General features: G+C 40.9%; 1 protein-coding gene across 1 annotated transcript in view; it reads right to left on the reverse strand.

Annotated features, from left to right (window-relative positions):
* Positions 1–835: 835 nt before the first annotated feature.
* The window catches only part of LOC106027889 (uncharacterized), a 61215-nt gene continuing 37731 nt past the window's right edge, over positions 836–24319 (reverse strand). The window contains exons 6-7 of the mRNA XM_063254904.1: positions 1198–1315; positions 836–1076 (exon numbers count right to left, since the gene is read on the reverse strand). Of these exons, the coding sequence (XP_063110974.1) occupies positions 867–1076; positions 1198–1315 (328 nt within the window). The 3' untranslated portion in view covers positions 836–866. The remainder of the gene's footprint in view (positions 1077–1197; positions 1316–24319) is intronic.

Here is a 24319-nt window from a genome sequence, read left to right on the forward strand (position 1 = left end):
AATCAACCCTTGGGATCACAATGAGCACTGGAACTCTGTTTTGCTCAGGGGACTGCAGCTTGATTGCATCTATGTCACCTTTCCTGTCCTTTCTCTCTGGACTTTCCTCTCCACTTCCCCCCGTCTCCACTTTTCCATTTCCCCTATGAAAACTAGAGACAGCCTAGCGAGAGTGTAGATAATAGAAGAGCAAAGGGGTGAGGGTAGTAGGAGATGCTGACGCACCCAAGGTGCCCGGCCCAGAGGCACACCAAAGCTGCGGGGAGTGGGAAGGTTTAATTACGTATGCAGAAAAGTTTTCACAATTAGGTGTCAACTGCTAAGTACGCTTTTGAACATTTTGTTATGAGTGTTTCCAGAGAGGTGAAGGTACTTCCCAGACTTTCAGAAAGGGACAGGGAAGAAATGAGCCCTCACACCAGGCAGCACCTTGGCCTTGCACGCTTAGCAAGGGTTGAGGAGCCTGCGTACAATGTTAGACAGCACCTTCCTTTTCATCCTCTGGGACGCGGGGCTTTGGGACATGTTAGCTGTGTAAGGTGGAGGCTGATTGCCTGCCTACCTGCTACTCTAACTCACTTTTACAGCTTTATCAGGGACAGTAGAGATGGTGATATGTTAGTTGATATGGGACTCATGCCCAAATACTCCATGGGGCATTAAAGGTTTCTTGAGAAAAAAAAATACACACACACACACACACACACACACACACAAGATAGTTAAGATGTATAGAGCTAGTTTCACTGAAGAGAGGTTTGTGCTAACATTGTTTGAATAAGATATATTTCTCATACTCTAATCACTACAAAGACAACAATACACACTGTATTCATTATCGTTTTGAAACTGTTTATTTTTTCTCTTTAAAATAATATAATAATAATAAAGATCCCTTGACAGATTCGGCAGGAAATTCCAACCCACTTCTGGCTGCTGAAGCCCTTGCCATGTTCTCGTAATGCAGATACCTCCCGGTCCTCCGTTTGGAAGCAGTCAGGGCTGCAGCTCCAGGTACACCTGCAGTTGTGAGGAGACTGGGGACGCTGCCTCTTTTGCTGGTTCATGTAGTCCTGCTTGGGGAGTGATAAAGAAGGGAAAGGGCGGCTCATGTTTTTGTAGGCATCTCCTTTAGTGATAATTCTTAGGGGAAACACAGCTCCAGAGAGCCCGTGAGCAGAACCCCCTAAACCTTACCTGCAGGAGGGAACTCTCTTCTCCACAAATGCAGCACCATCTAAAAGGCTCACCAGCTCTCAGCCTCCAAGTCCTTCCTCTTGTAGAGCCTGAGATCCAGTGGTGGCTAGGACGGGTTCTGGAATTAGCATTTTCAATAAGTGCACATAGTTGTGACTGAGCCTAGTCACCCAAGGCTGCTGGGGGAAATTTACACTGGACTAAGTTCACTAAGTGCCTTTTCTTCTTCACTCAGTCTCAGTTGCAGTCCTGGAACAACAGGAAACCCCTCTGTTGTTAATCCTGTTATAGCTGGAGATGAAGATCTCTGGAGACCCTGAAAAACCCCACCTTAACAGTCAGTCTGTCTGCTCACTGCAAGCACCAGCTGGAGACTTCACCCACAAAGTATGCAAATGGATTCACCATCCATTTGTGTCTCTTGTCAGTGGTCACCCTTAGTTAATGTGCACCCTACGCTTATTATCTACTTGGTGAAACAGAGTTGCTGAAAAAGAAGCCAAGGATAAAATGAAACAGAGAAATGATGCACAGGATTCTTCCTCTGGACAAGTGCTCCTTTTTATGAAGGTCAGTTGGCTAACTGGCATCCCTTTCCTTTGCAGGTAAGAACTGCATGCCTCAAAGACACCAATTTTCGTGTTTGCGTTTAAGCAGCAATAATGATTCCGTGGATTACTTTAAATGTGCCTATTCCTCCTCTGTGACTAATTAAGGCTGAATTCCATGCTTACAGGAAGCTGTTTGGCATTTGCCAGTATCTGTGCAGCCCTGCTGTGTTTGATTACCCACGATTAGCACAGAGCAGTTGGACAGACCAGCCGACTTCCAGGATTGTCTCAATTACCAAGATACCTTGTCACCTTTCTGGCCAACTTTTAACATCTTCACATAAGCCCCATAGAGGGTGTGTGTTTTAAACTTGGTCTCATCTGGAGGATTAGGAAAAACATTGGGTGCTTCCTCTTTAGGTGGCTAATGAAGTCCCCAGCAATGACAATACTACAAATTACTTTAAAATAGTTCCTATTTTTGTCAGTGCTAAAAATACACTTTCATTTGTATTTTCTTCCAGACAAATGTCCTTTTTCAAAGTGAAGAACTGAAAAGAAAGATCCTGAATACCAATTTGTTTAGACTAACAATGCAGCATTTAATAGGACGGGTTAAAAATGTACCTATGAATTATAAATAATGTATAATATGGCCTATAATACAATGCATACTACAAAAATGTTGCTTTTTTTCCCTCATGGGGTAATTTTTTTCCACTTGTGGATTTGTATTAAAGTCCCAAGTCCTGGTGGTAGGATCGATGGGCAGAGTTTTAATTGGGGCTCTCTGGTGATAATCTAGATTGGCAGCCCATGTCAATCAGCTTCTAAAGAAGAGTCTAAGCAATGATTAGGCTTTTCCTGGAGATGGGAGGTCCCTTGGGGCAATGTTAAGGCTCCCACCCACAGGGGACTCTTAGGAGTGGTAGAACAATAATTTCCCAAGTTGCTGGCTTACCTAGCAATGCACCCCCAGCTTTCTAGCTAAATCAGTTCAAAACGATATCATTATGGCATACACTGGGTCCACATGATTTCATAGTGCTCTAAGCCCCTGATGCCTTCCCATTGAGTAAAATGGTAATATTTCATGTATGTTTGTGGATCACTTTATACTTTTCGATTATAAAATTAAATCCTATTGATAAAATGATATACTACTGTTCTTTCCTGGGGAAAATATATAGAGTCCATAAAATATCTCCCTGATATATGCACATCATTCTCTTTTAGAAATATCCTTTTAATGTGCCTTAAAAATCCAAACTATTTTCGGATTAACATTTAACAATAATTTAATCTAACTAATTCAGATCTCACTAATTTAATTCAAGTTGGATTGGGCTAAATCTATTTTTTCTTTATCCTTGAAGTATGAAATAATATAGGAAGTGTTCTGTTGGTTAAAAAAAGGAGCTGTCAGTTTCTTATAAAGTTAAATATACACTTAACATATGACCTACGGATTCTAAAATTAAATATTTTCCCAAGAAAATGGAAATATACTTCCACCCAAGGATTTATACATAAATGTCCAGGGTATCTTTATTTGTAGTAGCTAAAAACTAGAAGCAATCTAAACATTCATCTGGTGACTGGGTTAGCATATTGTAATATATCCAAACAATGAAATATTATTCTGCAAAAAATAACAATAAAGTAATATACATGAGATGAACTTCCAAAAACAATCCTGAGCAAAGAAGGGCAGACACAAAAGATTATACAGTGCATGGTTCCAGTTATATGAAATTCCAGATATGCTCAATTAACCCACAGTGACAAGAAGCACATCTGGGGGTGGGTTAAGGCTATTGACTGGAAAGACTACAAGGGAATTTTTCAGGTGATAGAAAAGATCTACACCTTGCTTGAGTTGGCACTTACACAAGTGTGGAAATTTGTTAAAACTCATTAACTGCACTTTTAAAATGTGAGCACTGGATTGTAACTTTTCCCTTAACACATCAGATCGCTAAGTGGCATTGCTGCATCTATCTTCCTTAGTAACAAAATTTCTGTCCTGTTCTTGCAATTGTCTGGACTTCCCTTCTTTTGATATTAATTTTTTTTAAACAATATCACTTTCAAAATCCAAACAGGGTAGGGAATTTCAGCTTGAGTTTCACAAACAATTTACAATATGAAGAAAAAGACTTAACCCTTCCATCCTATGTCTAACACTTCTCCAGATTCTACCAATTTTAGTTCCTAAATAGATCTTTAATTTCTCTACTGTTACACAGCTTCACGTCACCTTCCAAGTGCAAGGGGGAAAAATGGCAGGGTATCTTGGTGATGGGTGCTTATGCTTGCTTCTTGGATTCTTAAGATCAAGATACAGTGGTCCTGCATGAATTGAATTGTTCTCAGTGCCACTGATCTATCTTGTGTTTGCTTTCTTCAGTGTGTCACTGAATCTCCTAGGGAAAGTATTAGCCCATTTCAATTATGTTCAGAAGAAATAGTCAAGGGTTTGGGCTCCTCAGCAGCTTATGGGGAAGGGTGCTATGGCGGCCATAGGAAGAGAAGGTAGAAAGTCTCAGAGCAGGCAGAACACTTGGAAGGACTGGATCATAGCCCGAAGCTGCAGCCCATTCCAGCCCCTGACTTTCATCCTGTCCTCACAATTTTATCTCAGGTCTCTACTTTCCTGAGTGCTCCTTAGAAGATCTGACCTCTTGTTCATAAGAGAGTGAGTTCCTTTATAGATCTCCTCACACAGTCTCTGATAGCCAGAGAGGTGATGGTAGACTGCGGTCACCTGGGAGAATAAAGGTGAGGATTTTCAGCTGACACAGTCTTGAGAAAGGCCTTTAAGAGCGTTTTCCTTTTAGCAAGTCTTGGGATAAGACAGGCTCCAGTGAGAGATTTTTCCATCGATTTAACACTTGTCAGGAACAGCACAAGCTCTGCTTGGAGATTTCCACCTTGAATTTTCAAAGGAAGCTGTCTGCTAAAGGTTCTGGAGCTAGAAGAGCCACACAAAAATCAAACAAGTGAGCAGAAACTGAATTTGACTTTTGGTCTCAGGGGTAAGGGAGATGGAGATGAAAAGTGACAGGCTCCTGCATGACAAGGCCTCCAAGGAGCTGAAATGGGTGACTCTCAAATCAGTGGTACTTCTTCATGGGTTGTCCTTTGAGCAAGGCCTGAACACCTCCACTCAGCTCTCTGGTGCAAATGCTCTCAGGCCCAGTGGCTGGGGAATTAATTGACAAGCCCTACTCCCTCCAAGGCAGGACACATCTTTGGGTTTGCTACTTTAAACTCAAATACACCCATGGATTTAGCTCAGCAGATAATTATAATTTAAAAGGTGGGGCGTGTTTTCATCACTGGCAGTGTCTGTGCATAGGCTCTGCTTTTAGGATATACTCTTCTCCTGGTGTTGCTACTGGCAAACTGAGTGAACTTCAACTTGGGTTTGTCACTTAGTTTCTGAGGACCACAGTTTCCCTAACTACGGAACAAAAGATCTCTTTATTTGTGGAAGAGGGAAACATATAAATAGTATTCATGTTAGAAGTTGGTAAACTATCTAGGGAGCCCACATTCAGAATAGATGAACACCATAAAGAGGAGATGATGTTTAAACTGGGTCTTGAGAAAGCAGTCAATGTTTTTCAGGCAGGAAAGAGAGGAGAATATCTCACAAGGCAGCACATGCGTAAAAGACTGAAGAAGGAAAAAGGAAGAGATAAGGAGGCTAATGTGGGGAAGATGCTGTGGAGCCAGGAGAAGGGGACAGAAGGAGCAAGCGACAGGTGTCTTAGATGTAGAACCAGTGGGTGGTGTTCACCACGCCCACTCTTGGAATGTTTCCCACGTTCAGCAAAGGATGGCCTGCTGGTTCCAGGTTAGATACTGAGAAAATTTAGTTAAATAATGATGGTGAATAAAACACACAAAGCAGAAGAGGGTGGGGAAATGATGAATCCATGTGGAAATGCAAGTGCTCATGGTTCAGTCAAGTCATATGTGCAGCAGACAGCTGGGTAAATAGGTCTAGTGCTGCTCAGGACAGTGGTGGAAGTCAGAAATGTAGATCTGGGGTCATCAGTTTACACTGATTGAGAGAAATTCAAAGTCGCGGGACCAATGCTTCTCAATTTGTAAAAGGAAGGGTTCAGAAAGTCTTTTTTCCTCTACCCTATATGTTAATCTAATGAGATCCTTGGTGTGCAATCTTCTGATTCCCTTTTGGCAATGTTCATGTACCATGATTGGATGCCCATGGAATGCTTTCTTCTGTTTTCTTTTCCTGATTTTCTTTTTTTGTTTTGTTTTGTTTTGTCTTTTTCATTTTTATTCTTTATTACCAGGGATCGAACTCACGACTGCCTGCTTGCAAGGCAGGCGCTTATGCTGCTGAGCTAAATCCCCAGTCCCCCTTTTCCTGATTTTCTCTCTGATGTTTGTTGTAATGTTTTAGACAATAGGAAAGTGCAGATTGTTAAACAATAACCTGATAGCAATGATAAATGCCAAGAAGCATTTGGGATAGGTCTCATCATTTATCAATTTCATATAGAACAAACTCTAGGTTTTTCAGTTTGGCATTCAAGTCTCAGCAAATTTCTCCCTCCTTCTTTCCCTGTCTATCTCTCTGATCATTTGCCAGGCCATGAGAAGCAATGTGGGCAGACTCATGTGACGAGAAATGGAGTCCTTGAGCCACCAACCACATGCGTGAACCTGGATATAATTTCTCCATGCCACTGACAGCCTCACCAACATATTACCCACAGTCCCATGAGAGACTCAGAGCCCAAAGCACCCAGCTGAGTCACTGCTAGGCTCCTGACCCTCAGAAACAGTGAGATGAATGTTTGTTATTCCTAAACTTCTAAGTTGGAAGTAATTTGTTAAGGTAAAACCAGGAAGGAATAGTTGCATTTCTGATAATATGTAGACAAATGGGTCAGGAGGATTTAAAATGGTTTGAGCATGTTGGAACCCGGCAAGGTACTGAAGGACCAGGGTGTGTAGTCCTGAATCTTCTGCCTGTTCACCAAGTGGCCTTGAAAATGTCCCGTCACCTCTTGGAGGCTTGGCTTCCTTACTTGTAAGTGGAGATGGGAGCATTTGTGCCAGGATTCACTCCAAACCCTTACAGAAGTTGTGATACTTTATAATTTGCAAAAAAAATTTTTTACATATTGTGGTTCAGATCTGGAAATGATAAAGAAGAATTCTCAAAACTTGAAACCAAAATAATAAGATTGACTTTTGGAAGTTGAACTTCAAAGTTAGTGCATATGAATTAGGGCAACAATAACACAAAATTAATTTAAGGCAGTTAAGGGACCTCCTGACAGACTATAAACAGAACCAATGATATGTTTACGTTTTTCTTACCAGTGAATAATGCAAAACACTATGGGTGATCGCTTTTAACACATAAAAGCTCTTACAAGAAGTCCTACAGCACAGTAGTGCTGGACTTAGGGCTATTACATTTTTATTATTTTTTATTTATAGAAAATAAGTAAATGGGTTATTAGAAGATATTAAGGTTTAATATCCATAAGTAAAGAAATACCACTGCTGTCATGAGTTAGATATGACTTTAAAGTGATGTTTTTCTTGAATTAATTAACATACTTTGTGAAATGATATACAGATCTTATCTTTATAGGTTCTTTGAGGGGTGCTTACCTAACTGGTATCATTTGAATATTGTTTAGTTTCTCTATGATTTTTATCACTGTGTTCTTAATCCATGGAGAAATGGGGAAAAGTAGGGTTGGCAATTGTCTGAGATTTTGCTCTGTTTAACAAACTGGGGTAAAAGATTTGAAAATCATTGACTTAAGGGCCCTTGTGGGCAAGGCTGGATCACTGCGTGATTGAATATAGGAACATGACTAGAAGAAAAAATGTGGCAATCATGGCAGCCCTCAATAGGAGCCAGTGGGAGTAGGCGACTCACAGGTCTTAGACTGCCAGTGCTTGTCCCCAGCTCTCCAAGGATGAGGGCCCTCATCAGCAGTCCTAATCGAAAGGGTATATTCAATATGGGCATGCACACGTAGTGAATGAAGACCAACAAGACTTCCTGTTCTCTTGTCAAATTCATCTTCAGTGATAATGAGATGAATCAGACCCTCTTGGCCATTAGAAATTTGTTTCTTCCAATTAGCCCCTCCTATGGTCTGAAAATTTATATCACCCCAAAATGTATATATTGAAACTAATCCTCAATACGATGGTATTTGTGAATAGGGCTTTCGGGAGATGATTCATGAATAGGAAGATCAGCACCTTTATAAGAAGCCAAACAGACCACAGCTCTCCCCTTCCACAATATAAAAACAATAGCAATCCCACACACGGAAAGCAGCCCTCACATGGAATCTGCTGGTGCCTTGATCTTGGGGTTCTCACCCTCCACAATGGTAAAAAGACATTTCTGTTTTTCTTAACCAGTTAGTCTATGGTATTCTGCGTTAACAGCTTGAATGGGAGGGGTAAAAAAAAAACCCCACAGTTGGGAAGTAGGTAGGACTAGCACACTAGCAGGCATTAGGACATTTTTTGATGGTTCTGTAATTAAATGTGTGGTATTGGCATATAGCTAGAGCAATAAAAAAGAATAGAAACTCCAGAAATAGACCCAATTTTAACAAATCCATAGGGAAAAGTGATTCAGGATAACTGGATGGCCAGATGGAAAAAGAAGAAATTTGATCTATTCTTCACAACATACACTGGGATAAATTCTAATTGGATTTAAATGTTTTTTAGAAAAGGAAGAAAGGAAAGAAGAAAGAAAGAAAAGGAGGAGAGGTGGGGAGAGATGAAAACATCTTTGAACTTATTACTCTATTACTGTTTATATATGTGTTGTTAACCTATAGTCTATATTTTACATTTAAACATACATATAATTTACATGTATTATATTTACATTATTAAAATACTGTGTAACTTTATATATTTAAAATTTTTGTCAACATTTATGCATATTATGCTTATATAGACATGATAGGATGATTTATAAGTCATTCCCAGGTGTTTATTGCCATTCTTATGCTCCAGGCCCAATGACTTAGAACAATCTATTTCCATATTTTTTTAAAAACTTCATTCTTTTGTGTTTTGCTTTTTAAAATAAAAAAAAAAATTAAACTTTCTTCTGTTTCTCCTGAAGTGAGTATAACAGTCTGATGGACTAAGTTATAAGTATTAGTGAGTAACACCCACCTGCAATTACTTTATAAAAGCCTAATTTTCTCCTGATAACGTGGAGTGTACAGTGACTGGGGGCTCTGCTTTGTGCTGGACCTGCTCAGTGGAGGAAAAAAATGTAACAAACTCCACATCCACAAACGCTGAGACAGAAGGAGACTTGCTGGGCTGAGCACTTGCTTCCAGAGCTTTACTTCCTGTCTTGTGTTATTGGCCAAAAGTCATGCCCTGGCCACACCCAAGTTCAACAGCATGTTAGAGAGGGAAGCCCTGATGGCGCCCCTGCCTCTCTCCCCTTTATAATATAACCATCAACTTCATCTTGAAAACCAATGTTCTCTGCTTGACCCTAGAGGGCTACTTCCAAGTAACAACTACTTCAAATTGGTGATTTCTTCTAGAATTTACCCCCAAATTTCTAAATAACAGGTTGCTATGATTTCTATCTGAATGTCCCCCCAATACCTCATGAACTCAGGGGCTTGTGGGAGGTGACTGGGTTGTGGGGGCACACAGCTGGCTTGGTGTTGGGAGGTGGAGCCTGTTCAAAAAAGGTGGTCACTGGGTGTGACCTGGAAGGGTGAGTCTGCCTTCCTGGCTCTTTTCTTCACTCTCGATTTCCTGGACACCGTGACATGAGCAGCTATTCTGTGCTAGGCCTTTCTACCTTGCTGCCAATCATGTGAAACTTCTAAACCGTGAGCCAAAATGCACCTCTTCTCATTTGAGTCATGGGTGTTGGGTACTTTGTCCTAGCGATGAAGAAAATGACTAAGACACAGGTATAGCTGTTTTCCTAAATTTTCTATTTTAAGTATTTTCTACTAAATTCACGATAAGGGAGGTTTGGTTTCCCTCTCTTCTTTACTGTCTCTAGCCACACTCCTCTTCCCTACCTTCTCAAAACAGTCACATCACAATATTTGACGATCAATGTTTAGAGTTTACAACATTCTGATCCTGTATTTAATGTTTGCAGCTGCCCTACGTAATGCGCTATGCCTTCCTTTCCTTTCTTGCATATCTTTTCTTAGAATTAATACACACCTCTTTTTTCATTTGATTTGTCTTCTGAGTTCTTCTCATTAACATTTCCCCAGGCTCTCTGACTACATTATACAACTCCCCTCAAAACATTCAGACTGACTCTTTTCCATTAATTCTGTCCGAAGAAACATCCCTTCTGGGCTCTTGGTTCCCCTCCTCCGCTGAGACAAGCCACTTTCTAGGCCTGCTTAGTCTAGGATTTCCGTCCTTTGAAAGCTGCAAGTGACAGTCAAGAAGAAAACAAAAGACACGATGATTTCCGAAGCTCCTTCTTCCTGTTCTAGAACTTTGGCACAGAGATTAAGTGGGCCACTGGATTCTGAGGCCTCCTGCCTGGTACAATTCGGGTTTGCATCCTTTACTTTGACTTCTGATCTTTGCTGATTTCTAGGTCTTGATCATCCTCTTATTTGATCATCTTGGAACCATAATAAAAGAGGAGGGGAAAGGTTTTCATGGAGGCACCTAAACTCCTGAGCTCCAGCACCAGAAGTATCTCCATGTCTTGCTACTTATGTGTCCCATAAGAAGGAAAATTATCAGGCTCCTGAAAAAGCGGAAAACTTAAATCATAGAGGGAAATGGTGTTAAAGTTAATACCTTGTTATCCTCTCATCTAGGAACTGATTGGATTCCTGAAAGCTCTCAAGGTGCTCCTGCTGACAGCTGTGGCTGCAGCTTCAAAGTGGAGAAGCAGAGCATGTGGGGAAATGTTTTCACTGCATGACTTTCTTCTCACACCTGGGGATGGAATGAAATATGCAAGAGGAAGTGGAATGGAAATATAAATATTGCAATAATGATGGTGATGCTTTCATACCTGGTATGAAATTGAGATTTGGTTTGGTTATAGAAGGATGAGGTGAGGAGGAGAGTCAGAATAATTTCCAGATTTCCATGATGAAACCCAGAGCAGTGTGGGTCTATATGAAGAGTGTAGAAAGCTGAGCAATTTTTGCCTGATATTGCCAAGAAAATCATCTTAGCCTTGTTTTTTCCCCCTCTTTTTCTGTGATGTCTAACACAACTAGAGAGTAGAATAGAGAAGATATTCCTGGGGCCTTCTCTGAGAATAATGACCCCCACCCCAGTGACAGGACAAGGATTGATGTTAGGAATTATCCACTTGTAAATGGAAATTAATACTCTAATTAGCAAGGTGGTAAAATCCATCTTATTGTAAATAATGATACTTATAGATTGTGATATTCCTCCAGGGGTTATTGGGTGATTTAAAAGGAATAAATCAAGAACCACATTCAGGGCTAAAGAGAATGCCAGAACAGGAAGACAACTAAAACTGGCAACATTTTCACCAGGATTGTAAAATGATAGGTAAAGTTGAGTTTTAAAAAGGTACACATTTGTGAATGGTGGCATTTCTTAGATGGAGAGCAATTTTGGATTGGTTTGTGTAATATTAACATTATCACCTAGACAGTTTTCTCACAAACAGATTCAAGACACCGGATAAGAAGATTAGTCTCACAAAAAGGAGGAGACTAATACTGCATTTCAAGTAAAAGCAAGGGTCTCCAAGGATGGAATATAAACATTTGATAAACCCGCAGCTCTCATGAAAATCTATATAACAGTCTTACAGTTCTGTAGCTCTTTATAATGTGGAACCTGCTTTCGCATCTATTAACACACTTGATTCTCGAAAGAGAATGCATGAGGAAGTAGAGTCCAGAATGATGCAAGCTCACACTGCCTCCTGGTATTAACAGACCAAGTATTTCATGTTTGCCATCTGCAAACCACAGGTGACATGCAGCCTTCCTCTACAGGCAGCCAGCATGCGTGAACACAGGACACCTTTCCAGTCACAGAAGGGTTGTGACTTCCCTCTAAGTTCAAGAATGAACCCATGCAAGTCAGTTAGGAAAACTACTCTCATAACCCTCATGAATATGGATTTAGGGAGAGCATAACTGCACCCTGTTGTTCCTCTCATTATCCTCAGATTTGGCAGAGTGGCCAGGGCGTGGAGTTATCGCACATATCGTAGTGTTCTTTCAATCTAGGATCATTGTTTATCCAATGTCTTTCCTTCTGCCACCCAGGAACTTAGATCTTTGATAGTTTTGTGTCTGTCCTGTACTCTTCCCAGAGCCTAGCACAAAGGAATTACTTCATAAACATATGTGGGGTTGAAAAACTCCACTGAAACAGACACTTCGCGATGTCTCTAATCAGGTTATAGTGTTGGCACACAGTCCCATCCACTTGGAGGATTTGAGCGGTCAGATGTTTTCCTTTTAAACAATATGACTTGGTTCTTGTTCTTTTGTATAACTTGATCCTCTTTCTTAGAATTAAAAAAAAACTATACATGGCCTCATACTTTCCTAGATCGAAAAAGTGTTTGAAAATCAAGTTATAAATTCATATACTAAAAAAGAAAAGGAATTTTCATAGCTCTGTTTCCCAAAGCTGTAAATCCATTATTAGGAATAGCGGACGTTGTAACAGGATTGGAGGAAAGCTATACCGCCTGTAAGCCCTTTCTCCCGTGATGCCGAAGTCCTCACCCCAGCCAGGTCCTTACTAAGGTCAAGATCGAATGAGCAGCCAGGAAATCAGAAAGGGGTGCATGAACTCGCGAAGCATCACACAGAAACCTGCGCCAGCTTAAAAAAAAGTAATAGGTAGCAATTTCTACTTGGTGAGCATAAAAGGGGCAAGGAGAGACTAAAATAAACATGTGTACAGACTGATGGCTTGTCAACAGAGATTTGTCACTCGCAGTTTTGGAGGCTGAGAAGTCCAAAATTAAGTAGCCAGAAGATTCAGCCTCTGCTGCGGGACCTCTCTTTGATGCATAGACTGCCAATGTCTTGCTGCATCCTTGCAGAGTAGAAAGGGCAAAGGAGCTAACTGGGTCCTCTTTTATTAGGGGATTGATCCAATCCATCATGTCTCCACCCTCATGATTCCTTACCTCCAAACAGAATCACACTGGGTATTAGGATTTTATAGACACACTTTGAAAGGAATAGATAGTCAATCAATAGGAGTAGAAAAATTGAACTGGCAACTCGATGTCTGTTTGAAGACAACGCAGGTAAACCATGCCCTTTAGGGTCCTTAACACGTCAGAGATGATGTTACATATCAGGAAGCAGAGTCCTTCCATGGCTATCATGAGCCAAGTCTGCAATGACTCAATCAGGGTCCTTGAACGCGAGAGTTGGGAGGGCTTTGCCGATCATTCTCCAGACACTGCACTTGTATTTTATAGAAAATGACAGTAAATTATAAAGCATGAAAGCAGTCTGATTAACTCCCATAACCACCCAATGGTAGAGTAGAACCTTATGCCCAGGTAACAGTGTTTTGGAGAACAGATCCCAGTGTGAATATGTATGAGAATAAACTGAAAAAAATTAATTTTACAAAATTAATGGAACACCAAAGGTAGAATAGTTAGGATTTGCTACTTTAGACATGATAAGAATACAAAAATATTTTTAAACTGCTATAATACTGGCTTCTTAGCCTTAGGACAGGTTCCTAAGAAATATGCTATATAGAAAATGTTTTCTTGCATAGGCTAATTCTTTCAAGTAAAAGGTCCAATGTATCCACCCAATTCAACATTAAAAGGTTTGAACAAAAACATCTATACAAATATGTTAAATACTATTATTTAAGTAACTGGGGGCTCTGTAATTTTAAAGGAAAATCCCAAGAGTATGTTAAAGCAATTTTATGAAAAGTTCATTCTTAACAAAGAACTGTTTATCCAGCTTTGATTCTGAAGAAAAGAAAAAGTTAAAAGGAATGTGAGGTACATCATTTTTTCAGTCTGATTAATTATGTAAAACATCAGTGAACTTTGACCTATAATTTTTTTCATAAACTGGAGCAGGATAAAAAAATAAGTCTGTCATATTATCTTCTGAAGTAAAGCCTTCAATTAGGGTATGCAAAAGTCATTGAGAGGCGTCAGCAGGCTTAAGATAAAATGTTAACAAGAAACTGACCAGTCTTGATGCTAACATAAGACAGTGAAGTTTCTAGAGTATCTTCAGGGCACACTTTCCCAAATCCTAATTTCCATACTCCAGGGATGCGGAAACAGTGCGGAAACAGACTCAAATCCTCTGGATTTCATTTCTGGAATTCGAGATTTCACATCTGGTGTTAGTGATGGCTTACAGGGCTGGGTTGATGTTATTGCTCCTCATTTGTAGGAAGGATCAAGGGGAAAGATCAAGTGATTTATACAAAGTCAACTGGAAATCAGAGTTTTCATGCAAAAATAACCTCTTAGCTCCACACTCTGCCATCATAATTTCATCTCCTTCTGTATTAGTTATCTAGTGCTATGGAACAAATTACCCCCAAACTTAGTCACTTAAATATTTTTTACCTCATAAAGCCTGTGGACCAGGAGCCCAGAAGCAGCCTAGCTGAGTGGCTCTGGTTTAAGATCTCTCATGCGGTTGCTACCAAGATATTGACTGGATCACAAGGCTTGACTTGAGCGAAAGGTCTGTTTTTAGAGTGACCACCTACATGGACCACAAGTCAGTGCTGGTGGTTGGTGAGATCCTTCCTGGCCAATGGATTCATCCTCAGGGCTGTTTGAATGTCTAGCAACAAGGCACCCTCTCCTCCAAAGCTAGCGATTTGAGAGTATTAAAGTGAAAGTCACAGTATCTTCTATGGGCTCAGTGCCTTCATTTGAACAATGAGTGAGATTAGATCAGGGGTGAAGAAGAGATTATCACACACACTCTGCCATAAGAAAGCTCCATAGACTTGCATGTGGTAGCTCACAATTGTAAACCCTTCAGTCTGGGAGGGTGGGACAGGAGGATTGCAAGCTCAAGCCCATTCTGGGCAATTTAGTGTTTCAAAATTAAAATTTTGTTGTAAAACAGCTGAGGTTGTAGCTCAGTGCAAACGGTCAGGGTTCAATACCCAGGGATGAAAGGAAGGAGGGAGAGAAAGATGGAAGGAGGAAAGGGAGGAGGGAGAGAGGGAGAGGGAGGGAGAAAAAGAAGGAGGGAGGAAACGTATTAGCTGGCTACATGGAAACAGTTTCACGACTGCAAAACAAAACCTCAGATTGAAGTTGTCTAGGCGTAGAAAGCAGTGGCATTTATGACATTTCTTTGCCACCTTTGAACTAGGTCACCAGTTAGCTTTTTTGAGGTATGAAATATAAGTTTCTATAACTCACCTGAATCTTCTCACATATAAAAGAAATGTTCTGAAACAAATATCTGGATTATCTAGTGTTTTTTATACCCAGTGCAGTCAATACCAATGTGTCTCTGCAGTTCTTTTTTGTAAATAGCCAGCTGGTTACTTAATTGAATTCACCCAGTTGTTTTCAAAACAACCAGGAGTAGGATCAGATTCAGTCTTTCCCTCAAACTAGTTTTGTGTCTCTGGGAGTCGCTATGTGATGATATATGTTATTTTAAACCGCCTTTATTTTTAATGATACAAACAATGAAACGCAAGTAAGAGAAAGGAGCTAACACATTTATTCCCATTCTGCCATCTGCTTAAAGCTGCTGATGTAATTCCAGTTTGAAATTGCATTAGTCCTTGCCTCCTGGACCTCTTCCTTATTTCCTGGTGTATTTCAGGCCTTCTGTACTGAAGAGAAGGCTCTGCCTCTAGGATGCTGGTCAATTACTGGGAAGCAGGAGCGTAGTTCTGGCCATTTTCAAACTGGTCTCCGATTTGAATTTCTTTCCCGACAAGCTAGGATGACTGTAACTGGAGTGTTATTTGCTTAAATGTATTTGGTATTTAAGGTTTGATTAGTGATGTTTTCAGCAATATCATCAACAATCAGCAGATTTGTTTACACTGTGGAGGATGGCAGAGATGAAGGGCTGTGGTCGTGCATACGCAATCACTGCGTATTGGCTTTTCTGACTTCTATCTCTTGGATTATGCCTCAGCGTTCAATTTTAATTTTGTTGTTAAACACGCAGCTGCTTTACACTGGTTTAGATAGCCTTGTGGTGCAGAGTTTGTTAAATCGTGTGAAAGTTCGTGTAGAGGAGAATTACTTATGAGGCTACATTTAAAATGGAATTTTAGCAAATAACCCAAGTGTGGCTTCTTCCTTTGGCTATGAACTCTGCAGTTTGACATTGGCCGAACCATCTTTCTCTTCACTTCCAAATATCTACCCAGGGTGGACCTGGTGGTGATTACAAGTACACAAAGGATGTAAATGCAAACATTTCAGGAAAAGCAGAAACTTGGGCAACTTCTTTCATAACTTATAAGTCCTTCTGCTCTAGACAGCTTCTATTGCTTTCTTTTTAAATAAGTGTCTCTGCCTTTCCCAGGCGTCACACAGTTGAGGGTGCTGTTTTGGCATGTGAAATTGCATCTCATGTCAGAAAATGTCATCAAAGCAGTAGAAGGTTGAACTCATAAGGGACTGTAAGGAGTCTCACCACTCTTTTCAGGCTCTCGGTCACACTCACCCTCAGAATGTAAGGTCATGCTCCCAGCTAGACTTTAGCAAGCTGATCTAGCCTATATTTTATTACTATGGCTCAGAACCACCTGTGGACTCTTATTTTCCTATCAATGCCCTGGTACAAAGCTCTATGGGGGATTTGGAATCAAAGGAAGCAAGGACACTCAGTCAAAATGGTGAGCCCATGTTCCAGAAAAGCGAATGGCTGAGGTAAAGGAGAATCAGCAGGTGGACAGCTGATTAAGAAATCCAGTGACCAGAGCTGTAGCCAGGATTCAAGTGCAGAAAGTGCTGCAGGGGCACAGAGGAAGAGGGAAAATCAAGAGATTCTTCACAGAGGAGGAGGCACCTGCATTCTGGCTTGATGAATAAGTTGGAATCTTCCTTTTGGAAAAAAAAAAAAAAAAAAGGATGATGGAGAGGAGGAGGGCATCCAAAGTCATCACAAAGAGTGCGGGGATGCAGGAGTAAGGGACACATGTTTTGAACATATCTACCCATCTTCCCCTCTGGGGAGTTTGGCTGGACCCGGAGAAGGGGATGAACAGGAGTTGGACCTGCACAAATAATCTGCATCTCTTTGTTTAAGATTATGACTCTGGAGTGATAGTTTTGGAATTGGTTCCATAGTCATTTTTTTTTTCACAATTATAACTTCACACCGTGCTGGTATGTTACAACCAATGGCGAGAGGTGACACATGCTATTCAGCAATGACTATCAAGGAGGCAGCAGAGAAGATCTCAGCTTTTCCACATACCAGCTATGAGTCACCGACTGTCTACTGGACAAATCATTTAAGTGCTTCGGGCTCATTTGTTTTTTCATCTATACAATAGAGGTAATGGTCTGAACTCTAGGACTAACACGTAGATATAATATTACTACTGCTACGATTATTGTGGCTCTTTCTACAAAAGTTTGAAAAGTTATACATGCACACACATTTGAAGAAGTTCAAGCTTATAATTCATACTCACATGTTTCATTAAAAGGGGAGAAACAGACAGAGTAAGCCATTGCCTGGCACGTGGCACATGGCCCTGCTAGAGCAGCAAGTGGGGCCTGAAAGTCTCCTGTAATATGAACTACTGGCCCAGCCAGTGCAAATCTCCTGAGTAGGGTTGCCAAATAACATATAGCATACCCAGTCATGTTTAAATTTTCAATAGACAACGAGCATTCTTCTTGATATGTTTGTCTCAACTACTACATGGGATATACTTATACAAAAAGTTTTATAAGTATGAGGGTAGGGATCTATGTGGTTCTTTGGCTATAGTTTCACTGCCAAAATCCCAGCCATATGTTGTATGTCCTGTTCAGGGAGGATTCCTACAGGTGTGGATTAAGTTTCATTCCTGGAAAATCTTCACCAAAGTTGAAGACTGCAAAGGGTTTGATCAGTGGGGAAAGAGCACAGGTTACCCCATCCTAAGAGACAGCGTGCTCTGATGCACAGAGAAATGGGAGAGTCTGCAAGGCTTGGGAATCACAGAATGCAGTGGGTTGGTTTGAGAATAAAGAGAAAATGTGCAAGTATGTGTTTACTTGGGGTGCAGTGGTACTCAGAAGAACATATGGTCAGGGAAGTATTTAGGGGCCAGGAGTTCAGGAATCTAAGAAATTAGACTGAATGAGTTAGGACTCAGTTCCTGAATTAGTCATTTTATTTCCTTTCTTAATGGATTTTATTATAGATACTGGATTTTCCAAAGCATTGCCATTTTTTTCTTATTGTGATTAATTTGCTTGTTTGTTTGTTGTAGAATTCTTCCCTGTTCAGTTAATGAAGGGTTGTGAGATGGATGGGAACAGCAAGCCTCAATACTTACTTAACAAGCAATAAACCAAGTACAGTCAAATGCACCATCACTGGAAGTTTTATTCTGCTCGCTCAAGCAAACGTGGCAGAGCTGCTTTACTTAATTGGAAGCTGTTTTTATTGGAAGCCTTCCAGGAGGACAGTGGGCGTACTCTCTGGTGTTTCAGGGCTCCTACAATTTCAGAGGTCACCCCCATAGAAATTGACTAGAAGAGCACAGTGAAAATGAAATCTGGGGAACCATCCCTTTTCCAGGGGTGTCTACTGCTGATTCCCTTCTCTCCAGTTGTTTGAGGATGGAGAACTTTATCCTCAGAACCAGGCACACGTAACGTAAAATAGTATGCACCAAGTTCTTTTGGTGTCTTCCCAAGACTGAGAAGATACACACCTTCCATTACTTGATCAATTACTTCTTGGAAGGTGCAAGGAGACACAACAAAGTGGTCACATGGGATCATGAAAACTGTCAGGCTGAGTGAAGGGGATCTGGGTTCTCATCTCAGGGACAGCAGTAAGTCTTTGTGTGACCTTGGAGAGATTGCCCTCCTTCTTGAATTTCCTTGTCTGTAATAGGAGAAGGGAACTTTTCAGTTTGCTTTTTATTACTGTCTTCTGAGATTCTGGGCAAGAAGGCTGTCCAAAAGGAGTCTCCAGGCAAGAAAGAATATGAAGGAAAGTTTTCCAAAGGTGGAGACTGGATGGAGGCTGATAGGAAGGGCAAATACAAACAAAAGAAGTGAATTTAAAAATTTTTTTCTAAGCAAATATTCGGGACATGTGCAAAGGTGTATCTAGAAGCAAGAAAGGTTCTTTGGGCATTATTGAGGGTCTTAAATGAATTAATGAACGTAAAGCTCATAACACAGACCTTGTTTCCAGGAGGGGTGAAATAGGTTATTTAGAATAGTTCTCCTGCTAGAAGAAAATGGAAATATAGGTTAAAAAAACCCACTTAAGAGCCTGAAAGAGATAACAAAAAATAAGGAATTACCAGACTGAAAATAAAGGAGAAATGAAAACGCAGGAAGATAAGCAAGCACAGAATTTGCTATTGATTTGAACACATTTGTTGAGATTTCAAAATCAGAATATTCATTAAAAGGGAGGTGAGGGGACAGAAATGAAATCAAAGCCCAGGCCCACGAGCAGCAAGGAGTCTCCAAGGAGACCCTCCCCACAACAAGCTGGAACCCCAAAAGCTTCACCTCTGGAATGAGTGAATCAGAGAGGCACGAGCTCCATAGCCTGATTCACGTCTCCCACTTGTGGCCTTCTGTTACTAAAAGTGCAGCCCATGGAATCACCAAGGGGCTTGGCAGAAAGATCCATTTGGGGGCCCCACCCCAGACTACCTGTCGCAGCATCTGTACTTTAATAAGACCCCTGGTAGAAGCAAGTTCAAATCCTTTTGGAAAGAATACAAAATAACAAGCACAAAAGAAAATCAAGCTCCATAAGAAAAAATCAGAAAAAAAACAGAAAAGAAAAGGAACCACAGAGACTTCAGAGGTTGGCTCATCCATTGCAGTCCATAAAATACTTTATAATCATAGTAGATCCTTGTGAAGGTTGGCATAGCAAACAAAAAACTAGATGATGCCTTCACTGAATAGGAACCTACGAGAAACTGTAAAAGAAATGGATTTTATATGCTAAACATATAATTTTTGCTTGCTTTTTTTCATTTACAGTATATTAAGAAGCTCTTTCCGAGTTAACAAATATATACCTGCAATGCAGTATTTGTCTGTTCAGTTATGCTCACGGATGAATGGATGACATTCTATTTAACAAGGCTTCCACTGTCAGGCATTTGAATTAGTTCCAATCTTCACTGTTAAAATAGCACCTCGTAGCTATGTCTCCATGCATATCCTTAATTATTTCTCAGGACAAACTTCTACACACAGAAGTGAACTCACAATTCTGGTTTTGAAATTGAAATTTCTCTTCCAGAAAGTTTGTACTGACCTATGCTCCCAAATCAATGTGAGAACATTTCCCTGCAGCCTAATCAGCGTTTGAGTTTTAGTGTTTTTATTGCCCTGGTTATTTTCCTAAGCAACATTATTGCCATTTTGATTTGCTTTTCTGTGACTATAAATAAAACGGAATATTTTCTCTTACGTCTCTTTGCCATTTTTAAAACCAAAATTTGTTAATATTCTTTGCATAGTAATATACTATCAGACCTACAGAAACAAATATACACTAATATCATTAACAGCATCAGCCATTGTAACTTTAGCAGCCAGCGTACATTGCAAGGAGCATCTCAAGATTCACCATTTTCTTTTAATTTAATCAAGTTTAATTGCACTAATTTAGAGCCTTATATTTTTTATGTGAACAAATTCATGAACCTTGATCTTTATAGTTTCTGCCTTTGAAAGACATGTTACTCTGGGATTACATAAATATTACTTAAACATTCACAGTAGAATGATTTTGTGGATTCACATTTTACACTTAAATCAGTAATACATTTGGAATTTAATTTTCACGTAAGGGTGTGATAGAGAGTCCCATCATCTTAGTCATATAATCCCAAAGTGACTGGCCTAGAGGGGCACCTGCCCAAGGTTGGAAGGGAGAAAGAAATCCCAGAACTTCTCCGGCAGATGTGGAGATGTCTGGAGGTCCCATGAGCAGGGAGCTTGTACTATGGAAGAAGGAGGTCAAGGGGAAAATGATGTGCACAGAGAGGACTTGGGGACCGAGATGAGGGCCATGGTGAAGAAGCAGGTGAAATCAGGCAGCTTTCTTCTCCTGGATTCCATTTGTCCTTGAAATCCCTCTCTATTCCTTACATAACTTTTGGTTAAATGAGCCTCCTACCAATCTTCCTGCAAATAACCAAGTCAATGTAGCTGAATAAACGTCTGTTATTTGCAACTCAAAGGGCCTTAGACAGCTGTTGGCTCCCCCAAGGCCAGATGTGGTTCCTTTTTGCTCATTACCCATCCATTCAGTCAGGGGCTCAGCATTATTTTTATCTATGAAGCTTTTAAAATCCCATCGTGTCAGGCCCTGTTCCAGGGACTCATACTGATCTAGGGCTGAGTCCAAGCACAGGGTGAGTTTTTAAGCACACTAGAAGATTCCAACACATATCTATACTTGCAAAGCACCTCAAATAATGGGATATGAGGCAGCAAGGAGGAGAGAAGGAACACTGGATAGTTTGGCATGAAAAACTCCATCAGATGCTACCGTGGTCACTAATTCTGTTACTATGGGCAAGTCTGCCGACCAAAGTCAGGGTCTCCACTCATAAAATGGAAACAACGTGACCTCGCAGAGGTCTCATGGGGACCAAATGAGAAGAAGCCTAGAACCTTAGGAACTCAAATTCCACAATCCTACAACAGGCTGCATCTCAGACCCATCTCACCCAGGGGAAAGATACACTGCAACCTCCACATCTTTCCTAGAGTCAGGATTGAAACCTCAGGCAAGAAAAAGACAACTCCATCTTCTTAGAGGAACACAGGAGAAAAATGGGTCTGTAGCTGCCATTCATATTTCCCACCCCACCTCCACCACATTTCCTGTAGCAACACCTCAAAGATTCCTGTCAACAGCCCGCCACCCATCAAGGCTGCTTAATGATCAAATCAGCCCTCCTAGGCCTTTTCCTAAAGGATTTTAATCTCTGTCCTTGTTCTCCCCTGGATTTTTTTCCACCACTCTTTGGCTTAATAAATGCCTTTCCAGAAGGCTTCAGCACGGCTGGAAGTATACTTGAACAGCAATTCTAAGTCCTTATTAGCTCTATAGTGATCAGGTGAAGGAATAATTGATCTCAATCAGGAACACCTGGTTTCATAATTGCACAAATGATTATAATTCAATAATAAAAGTCAATTTAACTAACTTAATTCAGATTGCTTTAACCTCTCACAGACAGTTAAGAAGTGAACAAGCAAACAGGAAAAAAAGCAGGAGAAAGAAGAAAAAAGAAAAACAAAGCTCTGTCTAAACTGCCTAGCCAGAAGGGACCAGAAAGTAGTTGATTGATTCACTCCTCTCCCATAGATTTTCATGGCTGGGCCTGTGTTTGTCCTACTCTTCTTGTGTGGAATATTTTACTCTAATCTCTGTACTTCCAACTCTTGCACTTTTCCAGATCAAGCTCAAACACCACTTCCTTGTCTTTCTCTAGAGAAGTCTGGACGTGCTGGAAGTGGAGAGACATCCAGTTGCCTGATGGTAGCTGAGTGAATTGAGATCCAAAGATGAGAAAGGAGTATCCACTAAGCAGCAGTAACAAGGTAGCTAAACATTTTCTTCAGGCATTTGTTCAGTTCTCACAGAGAAATGAGAAACTGAGGCTCCTTACGATTAAAGGTTCAAAGTTGTACATCTGTGAAACAACAGACAGGATTTGAACTCAGATCTTCATGATTTCAGGGCATGTGCTCTTTGCTCCCCATCCTGCCAGATGATCAGGGCAGCTTGGATCTTTCTGAGTTTTCAGACCTCAGCACCAATTCAGTGAACTACAGTGAGTTTCAGCTGCAGCCACTTGGGTTGGAACCATGAAGACTTTGGCCAAGAGGCTGCCAGGCAGCAAAGCGTTTTTCTGCGGGCTACTGGCTCAAAGAAGTAACTCTCTACTCCGTCTTTCAACAGCCAATCATTCATTCCTGATACCAAAGGTAGACACAAATGCTGGTTTGTGAATCCCTTCAACATTGGGAATCCTAGCACTAGAGCTTCAGGAGTATAACTTTGGGGTCACGGACATTATCAGAGGAGGGTGTACCCAAAGTTCCTGCCTCTCGGCCAAGGATGGAAAGAAGAGGTCAATGTGGGACCTCACTGATTTACTCCTATTTAGTAAACGCTCACAGAGTGCCCCCTAGCCCCACGCTGGGAACACTGAGCCGACTGCTATCACTGTGCCCTGGATGAATGATAATAATGCCACCTGCCACTTACTATCAGGCTAGGGATATATATGTGTATTAACCTATTTTTCTTTATAGTTCCATAAAGTAAGTGCCATCTACTTTGCACGGATGAAATTTGGAAGATTTAGGTATCTGCAGAGTAACAGAATTCACTAGAAGTAAGCAGAGCTAAGACTTAACCTTGGGTATCTGACTTTAAAGCATGAACTCTTAGCTATTCTTCTACAGAATATCACCAGTTTATCTCAAGGTATGACCCTTGTTATAAGGGTTCACCATAGGAGATCTGGGAATGCTCATGAATAATTCTTTAGTACAAAATTGTCCATGGAACCACACACATATCATAATAGTAGGCACAAACATATACTTTGCTGGAACGGGAGTCAAAGATGATCCATCAGGGAAGATTTCCGGTAGGAGGGGACATTTGATCTCATGCATAAAGAATGGGTAAGACTATTCCAGACATAGTGGGTGAGTGGCAGTCTAGGAAGAATGACCATAGAAACACCAAGGCCAGCCTAGGAGAAAGTCTCGGGTACTCTGGGACTCCCAGAAGTTTGGTGCAATGGTGTATGGGCCAGAGGACAGGAGAGGGGGGTGTGGCAGAAGACACAAGTAGTATGTTCTCTTGGCTGGTTCTCTGCCAGAACAAGAAGTCCTGGAAAGTGCTAAGAGAGGGTTTTAAATAATTGTTTTATTCTTGGCGAGCAGAGACTTTGGGCAGACCAGTGTGGCAGGGACTGGCCAAGGGAAAGTGAGAAAGGCTGGAGGAGAAAGTCATGGGAACTTACACAAATGACAATGATGACAGAGGGTCTTATTCTTCATGCCTAGGCAGCAGATGTCTCCATCTGGCTGTCCCCTCCAAGGCCTTTCAGACGGAGCTGTGAAGGGTTCCCAAGCTTTTGGGAACATGGGACCCACTGTAGTCAAAGGACAAAAAACTTGGAAGAAAAAAGGTTGGAAGTAAGACAGCCTGTGGTAACTGTTCCCCACTTGAGTGTCAGAATTGCATTCTCCCCAATCAGGAAGGCTGGCTTGGGGCAGGGGTAACATAGGAATGCACCTGAAAATTTGAACATCATCTCTGAGCTCTGAGCCACAAAAGAGGAGA

The sequence above is a fragment of the Cavia porcellus genome, unplaced genomic scaffold (assembly GCF_034190915.1).
Source record: "Cavia porcellus strain 051 isolate PalLab524CR breed Dunkin Hartley unplaced genomic scaffold, mCavPor4.1 scaffold_1, whole genome shotgun sequence".
Lineage (NCBI taxonomy): Eukaryota > Metazoa > Chordata > Mammalia > Rodentia > Caviidae > Cavia > Cavia porcellus.